The 14361-nt window shown below is 35.5% G+C and overlaps 3 protein-coding genes and 1 pseudogene across 3 annotated transcripts; all 4 read left to right on the top strand.

The window, feature by feature from the left end:
• Positions 1-2276: 2276 nt before the first annotated feature.
• On the top strand, positions 2277-2860 carry LOC137714822 (uncharacterized). Its single transcript, XM_068453952.2, has one exon. The coding sequence runs from the start codon at positions 2277-2279 to the stop codon at positions 2844-2846; it is 570 nt and encodes a 189-aa protein (XP_068310053.2). The 3' UTR covers positions 2847-2860.
• A 2278-nt stretch (positions 2861-5138) lies between these two features.
• LOC137714817 (uncharacterized) lies at positions 5139-5764 on the top strand. Its single transcript, XM_068453948.2, has one exon. It carries the CDS (start codon positions 5162-5164, stop codon positions 5729-5731), a length of 570 nt encoding a protein of 189 aa, XP_068310049.2. The 5' UTR covers positions 5139-5161; the 3' UTR covers positions 5732-5764.
• A 3476-nt stretch (positions 5765-9240) lies between these two features.
• LOC137714243 (uncharacterized) lies at positions 9241-9810 on the top strand (annotated as a pseudogene).
• A 3958-nt stretch (positions 9811-13768) lies between these two features.
• LOC137714825 (uncharacterized) lies at positions 13769-14361 on the top strand. Its single transcript, XM_068453956.2, has one exon. The coding sequence runs from the start codon at positions 13769-13771 to the stop codon at positions 14336-14338; it is 570 nt and encodes a 189-aa protein (XP_068310057.2). The 3' UTR covers positions 14339-14361.

The following is a 14361-nucleotide window of genomic DNA, read 5'->3' as shown; positions in this document are numbered from 1 at the left end:
ATGTCAAAGTTAGAATTTGAGAGAGAAAGTGCATAGAGAATTTTTGGAGAATAATGAACTTAGGTTTTTGGGAGAAATGAGAGCTATTTATAGGGGTGTGGCCGGCTCCTATTTGGAGAAAAGGGGTCCGACCACTTATGGTGGTTTTTGGGTGTAATTGAAAGATATTATGTCAAAATAATATCTTGCAGTGAATTAGAAAATTAATTAATTAATTAGGAAATTAGGAAATTAATCAATTAATTTAGGTAATTAATCCTAATTTGAATGAATAATTGAGGGTTACCTTGTGGGGAGGATTTGATGAGAATGGATGAAATAGATTTTGAATAAATACCTAATTTGATCACTTTTTACCTTAATTGAGTCGTGATTGTCCACTGCTCACGCGTGAAAGTTCAGATGTGGCTCAAGTGTAATTTTGTTATTTGTGTGAGACTTAATGAAATGATGTAAAATAAAAAACAAAAAATAATTCGCATATATCAAACTATAATTGAAAAGGTTTTTACATGTAAGAAGTCAAGTAGCGCTAAAATTTAAATTTTGGTACTTTTGTAAGCATGGATAAAACTAGAGCACAAAAGTTTCCCACACGAAATTTCTTTATCTGTTAAATTAAGGCTAACTAATGATCATTATTATAATCGAAGGATTGATTCTTAAGAGAACTGCGTAAAGAAACAAGGGAACAACGAAAACCCTAACGCTTGGTAGAAGAATTCGATGTCACCAGAACAGGCGAATAATGGACATAAGGATTGTTTGCCTGGGCTGTGCCTGGAGTTTCAGAGGGACGACCATCCTTATGATAAGGGTCTGTCTCGGTATACAACAACAAAAAGAGAGAAAAGAATTGCCGATGAATGGTTAGGAAAAGGTTACGAAGACCTTCAGATGCCGTCGCACTTAAAAGCAATAAATAATATGCCAACTTTTGTTTAGTAAAGCATATTGTTGGAAATTGTTTCATATATACTTTTCCGTTTTCGCTTATGATAGACACACTTAAATTTGTTATAAATTTGTTGAGATTCTTCAGAAGCCTATATATTATTTTTATCGAGAAGTAAATATGAATGTAGATGAATTTGTAAAAAGCAAATGAAATGGCCTAAATTAATCCTTCCGAAGTAATGAAATAAAATAAAATCCTCTTGTTAAGCATGCATCACTTTTTGTCATGTTTTAGAAAGGAGAAGCTGGTTTCAGTTCAAAACAAATTAAACTAGAATAGGTTTGGTGGTTTGCATCCAAAGCGATGTGTTCGTCTGTCTTTGCGATAGTTCTTTGATGTTTTCAATAATTTGTAGTACTTTATAATTTATTTACATTTATTTTTTGCATTTTAAGTTTCTCCATTACAAGTATAGTTTATTTATTTATTTTAAGTATAAATATGCACCTATTTATATGTCATATAATAAATCTACTAAAGATATTAAAAAAAAAAAAACCTAGGCCAACAGTTAGGACCCTAATGGCCGCTCGATAATGGTCTGGCGATGTTTAAAGCATTGGTGTGAACGAAATATTTCTGGAAATCAAACACAAAATGTCTTGATTACACTCCCTCTGCTGATTTCCGAATCACCCTTGTGATTATTCCTTCGAACAACGCAAAGCCCAGGTTTGAATATTATAACCCGCAACCCTTAGGTTGGAAAAACTTTTTGGAGGTCGAACAAGGCGCTGGACTTCCGGGTCAGGGATCCATGTCCCCATCCCCCTAGGACGCCTATCGCAACTGTGCTTAATAGGGCTCGAGCCTCCCAAATTGCTAACCGAACACGACGAAATGGGCTAAAAGATACTCCACTAACACTATCAATTTGAATTTTTTAGATTCTTCTAACATCATATATATTGATAAGTAAATATGGATGTAGATGAATTTGTCAAAAAACAAATGAAATGGCCAAATTAATCATTGCAATGGAATTCAAAACAAAAATTACTTTTGATAAGCATGCATCACTTTTGGATATGTTGGAGTTTCTAGAAAGGATGAGTTGGTTAATTAAACTAGAATAGGTTTCGTGGTTTGCATCCAATGTGTTATTAGTTAGTACGTAAGAGAGAAAACAAAAACTAAGGGACCAGAAAATTAAACACGTCAAAAGACATGGGTTTCTCTACCATATGCGCTCCTAAATTTAGACCCATACCCCCTCCTTGTGTTGTTTATAATATGATCTCAATTCATCCATTGCTTAAACCAAACAAATAATTTATAATCACTTTAGCATCAATTTAAGAAACATACACCTTGAGCAATGGAGTCCTCAATCGGATATGCAACTTTCATTGCATCCTTGCTCTTATGTCTCTCATCGTTTCCAACACCATTTGCAAATGCACGAGCGTCTTCATTAATTAGAAGTGTTTGCAAGCAAACCCAAGACCAATTTGGCTACAACTACAAGCAATGCATAAAATCTCTTTGGAAAGATATTCCAACTCGATCAGCATCTAATCTCAAAGATCTGGACACAGCCATTCTTAAATTAGCACTAACAAATGCACAACAAAGCAAAGCTTTCTTTGTCAATGCACTCAACACCACCGACAACAATATTGTTAAGGGCTCCGGAGCAATAAAACAATGTGCAGATTCATATGATTTTGCAATAGACGGTTTCGCTTTCTCAATGGGAGGGATCAAAGATAATGACAAATCGGTCTCCCAAATACTCACACAAGTACAAGACGAAATTGTTCGTTGCGAAAAGGCATTGACCTCTACCGAAATTGAACTTCCTTATTTAGTATCTTCGACAAACTTTTTGACCATGTTATATAGGGATGTTACATTCCTCATTACTTCTCAGTTATTCCGTATCTAGAAAAGATAAGTGAACAATGTATTAAATTCAGTATGCATTACTTAAATACTAAATAATATACATATAATTAATGTATGTTTAATTTGTAAAAGAAAAGAAAAGAATGAAAAATTACTGTAAGAAAACAAAACACTGTTTTAATATTGAATCTTTCTATGTTGTTATTTTGGTTGTCCATATATACTACACGTATACCCAGATATACTACACGTTGAATTCTTAAGAACACAATTTGCTATGCATCTTTAATCTTGACAGCATCAGTGGAAACTTTCAAACTATAATTCTTTGTTGATTATTCAAATTTGAAAAGATGATGAAAAGAACGCATGGCAATTTACATATATAACCATAATAGCATTTCAAATGACCGCACAACATGGAGTCACATTGATACTGATACAATTACACTTTTGAGTTTTGAGGTTTGGATTTTCTTTTCCTCCATTTTTCTACTGCTTTCAGTTTTCAATGAGTTTTGGGTATACAATCACACAAAGAAAAAGCCAATTGGCAAGAAAGAGATCTAAAGATTGGTCCGTTGAGCACCCTTCCGTTGATATGATACACGGGTCAAAAGGAAGACTTGATTTCAGAGACGAAGTTGGTTCGCTCATTAAATTACCGTGGTGCTGTGGGAATCTCGACCTCCATCTCCGTCCGTGCAAGAAAGAGACATAATTTGTTTAGGCATGTTGTAATTTCAACAGCTCAAAGAAAAGGACCGTGCACCACCACAACACTTCCAACTCAAGGTCCGGTGCCAATATGCTGACTTCCTAGAAACGAAGGGTAGTATTTTCCACCATTGAAAAACTGGTGGGTGCATTCCAGCAAGTCGTATTCCACTTTTAGAGACTAGTAAAACCTTAATATGGATCACATCCATTGTAGCAAAAACAAATTGATAACTTTCAATATGGGCTTCGACTCCGATAGTGGAATACATCAGGTTTCTATAAGCCCTCACTACATTTTGGTACAAAATTAAAACTTAAGAGCTAGTTTAATAACCAATTCGTTTTAAGTTTTTAATTTTATTTTTAATTATATAGATTGATTAAAAATATGTGATCTGAAGATCAATGAAGATAGACTAAGGATAGATGGTGAAGGCAGTGTGAATCGATGTTCTAAAAAGCAGTCTAGATAGCTAGTCAGCACCACGATTGATTACTAAATGGTTAGAAAATCAAGTATGGCATCTACGTGGGTCTAGGCAGAATAAGTGTTTGTTTTGTTTTTTTAATTAACTTTGAGTCTTGACTCACCCTTTCCTAGACTGAAAAAGGAAACCAAGAATGTGATGTGATCGTCTCTCTTTGCGATAGTTCTTTGATGTTTTCAATAAATTGTAGTACTTTATATAATTTATTTGTATTTATATTTTTCATTTTAAGTTTACCCATTACAATTATAATTTTTACTTATTTATTTTTTTAAATATATATATGCACTTATTTGTATGTCGTATAATAAATTTAATTAAGATAAAAAAAAACCTTAGGCCACTAGTTAGAACCCTACCCGCCGCTCGATAACAACCTAGCGATATTTAAAACATTGGTGTGAACGAAATATATCTGGAAATCAAACACAAAATTTCTTGATTATGCTCCCCCAGCTGATTTTCAGAATGCCCTTTTGATTATTCCTTCGAATGGTGTAAAGCCTAGGTTTGGATGTTATAATCCACAACCCTTAGGTTCCATAAACTTTCCGCAGGCCGGATGAGGCGCTGGACTTCCAGGTTAAGGGTCCACGTCCCCACGCTTATAGGCCGCCTATCGTAACCTCATTTAATAGGGCTCGGTCCTCCTAAGCTGCTAACTGAACATGACGAAATGGGCTAAAAGAAACTCCTCTAATGCAATCAATTTGAATTTTTTAGATTCTTCTAACATCATATATATTGATAAGTAAATAAGGATGTAAATGAATTTGTAAAAAAAAAAAACAAATGAAATGACTTAAATTAATCCTTGCGATGTAATGAAAAAATCCTTTTGATAAGCATGCATCACTTGTGGTTATGTTGGAGTTTCTAGAAATGAGGAGTTGGTTTATTAAACTAGAATAGGTTAGGTGGTTTGTATCCAGTGTGTTATCAGTTAGTACATTAAAGAAAAAACAAAAACTATAGAACCAGAAAACTAAACACGTCAAAAGAAATGGGTTTCTTTACCTTCTGCACTCCTAAATTTAGGCCCATACCCGCTCCTTGAATTGTTTATAAATATGATCTCCGTTCATCCATTCCATCAAACAAATATTTGTAATCACTTCATCAATTTAAGAAACATACACCTTGAGAAATGGATTCCTCAATCGGATATGTAACTTTCATTGCATCATTGCTCTTATGTCTCTCATCGTCTCCAACACCATTTGCAAATGCAAGAGCATCTTCATTAGTTAGAAGTGTTTGCAAGCAAACCCAAGACCAATTCGGCTACAACTACAAGCAATGCGTAAAATCTCTTTGGAAAGATATTCCAACTCGGTCAGCATCTAATCTGAAAGATCTTGACACAGCCATTCTTAAATTAGCACTAACAAATGCAGAACAAAGCAAAGCTTTCTTTGTCAATACGCTCAACACCACCGACAACAATATTGTTAAGGGCTCTGGAGCAGTAAAACAATGTGCAGATTCATATGATTTTGCAGTAGACGGTTTTGCTTTCTCAATTGGAGGGATCAAAGATAATGACAAATCGGTCTCCCAGATACTCACACAAGTACAAGATGAAATTGTTCGTTGCGGAAAAGCATTGACCTCTACCGAAATTGAACTTCCCTATTTAGTATCTTCGACGAACTTTTTGACCATGTTATATAGGGATGTTGCATTCCTCATTACTTCCCAGTTATTCCATATCTAGAAAAGATACGTTAACAATGTATTAAATTTAGTTCGCATTACTTGAATACTAAATAATATACATATGATTACTCTATATTTAATTTGTAAAAGAAAAGAAAATGAAAAATTACTCTAAGAAAACAAAAAGTTGTTTTAATATTGAATCCTTCTGTGTTGCTCCTTTAGTTGTCCATATTACACACATACCCAAATATACTATACGTTGAATTCTTAAGAACACAATTTGCTATGCATTTTAATCTTGACAGCATCAGTGGAAACTTTCAAGCTATAATTCTTTTATTGATTATTCAAATTTGAATAGATGAATAAAAAAACGTATGGCAATGTGCAAATATAACCATAATAGCATTTCAAATGACCGCACAACATGGAGTCACATTGATACTGATACAATTACAATTTTGAGTTTTGAGGTTTGGATTTTCTTTTTCTCCACTTTCTACTGCTTTCATTTTCAATGAGTTCTGGGTATTGTTTGGAACCAATTTTACACTATCGGTCCGAGTAATTGAGGTCATTGAATGAGCAGAATTTTAGACCGTTGAACGACAAAGTGGTTGAAATGATTTTTAATTATTATTGAGAAATAATATTGTAATTTTAATCATTATATTATCTCTTAATAATATATTAAATTATTTGAACCTAATATTACTTTAAATCCGGTTTGGATGATGATGGAATATGGGGATATGCACGGCATCAAATAATGAAGCATGCAGGATGGGATGATTATCATATAAGTACAAATGGTATATGCTTTTTTATGTTGGCCACGTGGAATGCATCAGTCGGAGGTTATATTGGATGGATTTGATAAATGTGCTATGGATAAAACATCAACGATGGGATTATGTTCCTTTTTATTATGTATGCATGGGATAAAGGCTATTGATGGAGTTTTCATGATGAGGTAAGAAACCTAGGTGAGTTAGGCTTCTGATGTGATGTGATAAGTCAAGATATGCTTTTATCATGTTTGAAAAGTCATCCATTTCGAAGATAGGCTTTAGCCTATGCTACGGATCAGTTTTTCATTCTACGAGTTTGAGTTTCTGTTGGTTTCTACGACGTTATCAGGCCGTGCCAAGCAAAAAGTGTGGATGCTATAAATACAGAGTCGTAGGCAACATTAAAACCCCCTCCAATTCAACACATAAACTGTCATGTGCAAACTCTTGCTTTAATCGAAACTTCTAAACAACCTTGAGATTTTTTTATTTTCTTTTTCCGCCAACACATTTTGAATTTGGATAAACAACACTGTGAAGGCAACCGGCGAACATCTTCAGTCTGGATAAACAGCATTGTAGCCGTAGAACCAGCCGACCGCGGAGCACCTTCAGTTTGAATAAACAGCACTGCTTCTCAGCCAACTGGTTACCTATCCAAGTCTCGGTTGACAAGTATTTTCGAGTCCTTATTGGCAGAGGTCATCTCATCAGCCTTGTCTCGACCTTGTCTTCAAGCTCTAGAACCCGAAGGTCGAGACGTGTTTCTTCCTCGGTCGCAGTCGCAATATCAAGAAGTCAGCAGCGCACCCAACACAACATCAACTCATTTTACTCCCCGGCCAACGACTTGGCACACCCCACACACAACTGAAGAACGTAGTTAGCTTATTGATTACTCGGCATGCATGCCACGTAAACTTGGTAGTTTTTAGGGTCAACAGGTATACAATCACAATAAGAAAAAGCCAATTGGCAAGAAAGAGATCTAAAGATTGGTCCCTTGAGCACCCTTTCGTTGATATGATACACGGTTCAAAAGGAAGACTTGATTTCAGAGACGAAGTTGATTCGCTCATTGAATTGTCGTGTTGCTGTGGGAATCTCGACCTCTATCTTCATCCATGCAAGAAAGAGACATAATTTGTTGAGGCAGATGGGAATTTCAACAACTCAAAGAAAAGAACCACGCACCACCACACCACTTCCAACTCAAGGTCCGGTGCCAATATGCTGACTTCCTAGAAGCGAAGGGTAGTACTTTTTGCCATTGAAAAACTGGTGGGTGCATTCCAGCAAGTCGTATTCCACTCTTAGAGACAAGTAAAACCTTAAAATCGATCACATCCATTGTAGCAAAAAAAATTGATAACTTTCAATATGGGCTTCGACTCCGATGGTGGAATACTTTAGGTTTCTATAAGCCCTCACGACATTTTGGTACAAAATTAAAACTTAAGAACTAGTTTGATAACCAATTCGTTTTAAGTTTTAAATTTTATTTTTAATTATATAGATTGATGAAAAATATGTGATTTGAAGATCAATGAAGATAAGTGAAGGATAGATGGTGAAAGTAGCGTGAATCGATGTTCTAAAAAGCAGTTTAGACAGCTAGCTAGCACCATGATTAATTACTAAACGGTTAGAAAATCAAGTATGACATCTATGTGGGTCTAGGCAGAATAAGTGTTTGTTTTGTTTTTTAATTAACTTTGAGTCTTGGCACACCTTTTCCTAAACAGAAAAAGGAAACCAAAAATGCGATGTGGTCGTCTCTCTTTGCGATAGTTCTTTGATGTTTTCAATAAATTGTAGTACTTTATATAATTTATTTATATTAATATTTTTCACTTTAAGTTTCCCCATTACAATTATAATTTTTACTTATTTTTTTTTAAATATATATATGCACTTATTTGTATATCATATAATAAATTTAATTAAGATAAAAAAAAACCTTAGGCCACTAGTTAGAACCTTACCCACCGCTCGATAACAACCAAATGATATTTAAAACAATGGTGTGAACGGAATATGTTTGGAAATCAAACACAAAATTTCTTGATTATGCTCCCTCAGCTGATTTTCAAAATGCCTTTTTGATTATTCCTTCGAATGGTGTAAAGCCTAGGTTTGGATGTTATAATCCACAACGCTTAGGTTCCATAAACTTTCCAGAGGCCGGATGAGGCGCTGGACTTCCAAGTTAGGGGTCCATGTCCCCACGCTCATAGGCCGCCTATCGTAACCTCGCTTAATAGGGCTCGATCCTCCTAAGCTGGTAACTGAACACGACGAAATGGGCTAAAAGAAACTCCTCTAATACTATCAATTTGAATTTTTTAGATTCTTCTAACATCATATGTATTGATAAGTAAATATGGATGTAAATGAATCTATAAAAAAAAGAAATAAAATGACTTGAATTAATCACTGCGATGTAACGAAAAAATCCTTTTGATAAGTATGCATCACTTTCCGTTATATTGGAGTTTCTAGAAATGAGGAGTTGGTTAATTAAACTAGAATAGGTTAGGTGGTTTGCATCAAGTGTGTTATTAGTTAGTGCGTTAAAGAAAAAACAAAAACTGAAGGACCAGAAAACTAAACACATCAAAAGAAATGGGTTTCTTTACCTTTTGCACTCCTAAATTTAGACCCATACCCACTCGTTGAGTTGTTTATAAATATGATCTCCGTTCATCCATTCCATAAATCAAACAAATATTTGTAATCACTTCATCAATTTAATAAACATACACCTTGAGAAATGGACTCATCAATCGGATATGCAACTTTCATTGCATCATTTCTCTTATGTCTCTCATCGTCTCCAACACCATTTGCAAATGCAAGAGCGTCTTCATTAATTAGAAGTGTTTGCAAGCAAACCCAAGACCAATTCGGCTACAACTACAAGCAATGCGTAAAATCTCTTTGGAAAGATATTCCAACTCGATCAGCATCTAATCTGAAAGATCTTGACACAGCCATTCTTAAATTAGCACTAACAAATGCACAACAAAGCAAAGCTTTCTTTGTCAATACGCTCAACACCACCGACAACAATATTGTTAAGGGCTCCGTAGCAGTAAAATAATGTGCAGATTCATATGATTTTGCAGTAGATGGTTTTGCTTTCTCAATCGGAGGGATCAAAGATAATGACAAATCGGTCTCCCAAATAATCACACAAGTACAAGATGAAATTGTTCGTTGCGGAAAAGCATTGACCTCTACCGAAATTGAACTTCCCTATTTAGTATCTTCGACGAACTTTTTGACCATGTTATATAAGGATGTTGCATTCCTCATTACTTCCCAGTTATTCCATAGCTAGAAAAGATACGTGAACAATGTATTAAATTTAATTCGCATTACTTGAATACTAAATAATATATATATGATTACTCTATATTTAATTTGTAAAAGAAAAGAAAATGAAAAATTACTCTAAGAAAACAAAAAGTTGTTTTAATATTGAATCCTTCTGTGTTGCTCCTTTAGTTGTCCATATTACACACATACCCAAATATACTATACGTTGAATTCTTAAGAACACAATTTGCTATGCATTTTAATCTTGACAGCATCAGTGGAAACTTTCAAGCTATAATTCTTTTATTGATTATTCAAATTTGAATAGATGAATAAAAAAACGCATGGCAATGTGCATATATAACCATGATAGCATTTCCGATGACCGCACAACATGGAGTCACATTGATACTGATACAATTACACTTTTGAGTTTTGAGGTTTGGAATTTCTTTTTCCCCACTTTTCTACTGCTTTCAGTTTTCAATGAGTTTTGGGTACACAATCATACCAAAAAAAGCCGATTGTCAAGAAAGAGTTCTAAAGTTTGGTCACGTCGAGCACCCTTCCGTTGATAGGATACACGGGTCAAAGTGAAGACTTGAGTTCAGAGACGAAGTTGGCTCCCTCATTGAATTGTCGTGGTGCTGTGGAATCTCAACCTCCATCTCTATCTGTGCAAGAAAGAAACAGAATTTGTTGAGGCAGGTGGGAATTTCAACAATTCAAAGAAAAAACCATGTTCCACCACATTATTCCTGGTTCAATCGTCGGTCCAAAAATCTGAATCGGGATTGTTGAACTGATCTTGGATTGGTCGGGATCGCCAAGTGAGCGACAAGAGTGGGTTGGGCCACGGAAGTGGGACGTTCCATGTGCGAGGCGCTTGGTCGCGGTGCGGAGCTAAGAGCGCATTAGATTTGGGTTGAGGGAATGGTCAGCGCAACTCGGACCTACGCTGCTTGGGTAGCGATTTGGGCCTACTCGCGTTGGGCTTGGCTCAGCTGCCCTGTAGTGTGAGCTGCATATTAGGCCGCATGTTGGGCTACTTGAGCTGCTGCTGCCAGCACTTGGGCCTAGGCTTGGTCCTGGGTTTGGGCTGCTGTAGTGGCAACACATAAGGCCAAGGTCTGCTACCATAGAGCTGGCCCATTCCCTACTGACACAGTGGTCCCCATGGCTGCCATAGTGGTGGTGCTCCTTGGTGGCAAAGTTGCTCCTTTTGCTGTCACGTTGAGCCTTGTGGATCGTTGTGGTGGGGCTACATGGCAATCTCCATCACTTGATCTGGATCTTTGAACGTAGGAATTTTCGTTCGTTGTGGTTTCCAAATTTCTTGTCATTCTACTTTTCTTTTATGTTTATTCAAAGAATTTTTTTATATGAAAAAATTCTAGGAATAAGAACGTACGAAAAATCTACGAATGAACAAAAAATGAGAAACCTTGAATGGGAGAGTCTTCTTCGAGCATGTGAATCAAACTCTCAATGAAAGCACCAATTTGTGGTTGCAAATTTCCGCCTTCTTCTTTTGGACGAAAATGAACCTACACCACCTTAGGTCAAGGCCAAGAGCCTCACACGCCCACGATGAATTTGGAGGGGGGGGTTTGGCCGAAGAACCTCCGATGTCAAAGTTAGAATTTGAGAGAGAAAGTGTATAGAGAATTTTTGGAGAATTATGAACTTAGGTTTTTGGGAGAAATGAGAGCTATTTATAGGGGTGTGGCCGGCCCCTATTTGGAGAAAAGGGGTCCGGCCACTTATGTTGGTTTTTGGGTGTAATTGAAAGATATTATGTCAAAATAATATCTTGCAATCAATTGGAAAATTAATTAATTAGGAAATTAATCAATTAATTTAGGTAATTAATCCTAATTTGAATGAATAATTGAGGGTTACTTTGTGGGGAGGATTTGATGAGGATGGATGAAATAGATTTTGAATAAATACCTATTTTGATGACTTTTTACCTTAATTGAGTCGTGATTGTCCGCTACTTGCGCGTGAATGTTCCGGTGTGGCTCGAGTGTAATTTTGTTATTTTCACTCGCCTCCATAATTTTCTTGATTATTTTTTACTCCACATTATCTGTGTGAGACTTAATGAACTGACGTAAAATAAAAAATAAAAAATTATTTGCATATATCAAACTATAATTGAAAAGGTTTTTACATGTAAGAAGTCAAGTAGGGCTAAAATTTAAATTTTGATACTTTTGTAAGCATGGATAAAACTAGAGCACAAAAGTTTCCCACAAGAAATTTCTTTATCAGTTAAATTAAGGCTAACTAATGATCATTATTATAATCGAAGGATTGATTCTTAAGAGAACTGCGTAAAGAAACAAGGGAACAACGAAAACCCTAACGCTTGGTAGAAGAATTCGATGTCACCAGAACAGGCGAATAATGGACATAAGGATTGTTTGCCTGGGCTGTGCCTGGAGTTTCAGAGGGACGACCATCCTTATGATAAGGGTCTGTCTCGGTATACAACAACAAAAAGAGAGAAAAGAATTGCCGATGAATGGTTAGGAAAAGGTTACGAAGACCTTCAGATGCCGTCGCACTTAAAAGCAATAAATAATATGCCAACTTTTGTTTATTAAAGCATATTGTTGGATATTGTTTCATATATACTTTTCCGTTTTCGCTTATGATAGACACACTTAAATTTGTTATAAATTTGTTGAGATTCTTCAGAAGTCTATATATTATTTTTATCGAGAAGTAAATATGAATGTAGATGAATTTGTAAAAAGCAAATGAAATGGCCTAAATTAATCCTTCCGAAGTAATAAAATAAAATAAAATCCTCTTGTTAAGCATGCTTCACTTTTTGTCATGTTTTAGAAAGGAGAAGCTGGTTTCAGTTCAAAACAAATTAAACTAGAATAGGTTTGGTGGTTTGCATCCAAAGCGATGTGTTCTCTGTCTTTGCAATAGTTCTTTGATGTTTTCAATAATTTGTAGTATTTTATAATTTATTTACATTTATTTTTTGCATTTTAAGTTTCTCCATTACAAGTATAGTTTATTTATTTATCTAAATAAATGGCCTATTTATATGTCATATAATAAATCTAATAAAGATATTAAAAAAAAAACCTAGGCCAACAGTTAGGACCCTAATGGCCGCTCGATAATGGTCTAGCGATGTTTAAAGCATTGGTGTGAACGAAATATTTTTGGAAATCAAACACAAAATGTCTTGATTACACTCCCTCTGCTGATTTCCAAATCACCCTTGTGATTATTCCTTCGAACAACACAAAGCCCAGGTTTGAATGTTATAACCCACAACCCTTAGGTTGGATAAACTTTTCGGAGGTCCAACAAGGCGCTGGACTTCCAGGTCAGGGATCCATGTCCCCATGCCCCTAGGATGCCTATCGCAACTGTGCTTAATAGGGCTCGAGCCTCCCAAATTGCTAACCAAACACGACGAAATGGGCTAAAAGATACTCCACTAACACTATCAATTTGAATTTTTTAGATTCTTCTAACATCATATATATTGATAAGTAAATATGGATGTAGATGAATTTGTCAAAAAAACAAATGAAATGGCCAAATTAATCATTGCAATGGAATTTAAAAAAAAAATTACTTTTGATAAGCATGCATCACTTTTGGATATGTTGGAGTTTCTAGAAAGGATGAGTTGGTTAATTAAACCAGAATAGGTTTCGTGGTTTGCATCCAATGTGTTATTAGTTAGTACGTAAGAGAGAAAACAAAAACTAAGGGACCAATGTGTTATTAGTTAGTACGTAAGAGAGAAAACAAAAACTAAGGGACCAGAAAACTAAACACGTAAAAAGACATGGGTTTCTTTACCATATGCGCTCCTAAATTTAGACCCATACCCCCTCCTTGAGTTGTTTATAATATGATCTCAATTCATCCATTGCTTAAACCAAACAAATAATTTATAATCACTTTAGCATCAATTTAAGAAACGTACACCTTGAGCAATGGAGTCCTCAATCGGATATGCAACTTTCATTGCATCCTTGCTCTTATGTCTCTCATCGTTTCCAACACCATTTGCAAATGCACGAGCGTCTCCATTAATTAGAAGTGTTTGCAAGCAAACCCAAGACCAATTTGGCTACAACTACAAGCAATGCATAAAATCTCTTTGGAAGGATATTCCAACTCGATCAGCATCTAATCTTAAAGATTTGGACACAGCCATTCTTAAATTAGCACTAACAAATGCACAACAAAGCAAAGCTTTCTTTGTCAATGCACTCAACACCACCGACAACAATATTGTTAAGGGCTCCGGAGCAGTAAAACAATGTGCAGATTCATATGATTTTGCAATAGATGGTTTCGCTTTCTCAATCGGAGGGATCAAAGATAATGACAAATCGGTCTCCCAAATACTCACACAAGTACAAGACGAAATTGTTCGTTGCGAAAAGGCATTGACCTCTACCGAAATTGAACTTCCTTATTTAGTATCTTCGACAAACTTTTTGACCATGTTATATAGGGATGTTACATTCCTCATTACTTCCCAGTTATTCCGTATCTAGAAAAGATAAGTGAACAATGTATT

The sequence above is a fragment of the Pyrus communis genome, chromosome 3 (assembly GCF_041283825.1).
Source record: "Pyrus communis isolate YQ-2024b chromosome 3, ASM4128382v1, whole genome shotgun sequence".
Lineage (NCBI taxonomy): Eukaryota > Viridiplantae > Streptophyta > Magnoliopsida > Rosales > Rosaceae > Pyrus > Pyrus communis.
The sequence above is the reverse complement of the archived record's forward strand: the minus strand, read 5'-3'. Positions and strand labels throughout refer to the sequence as shown.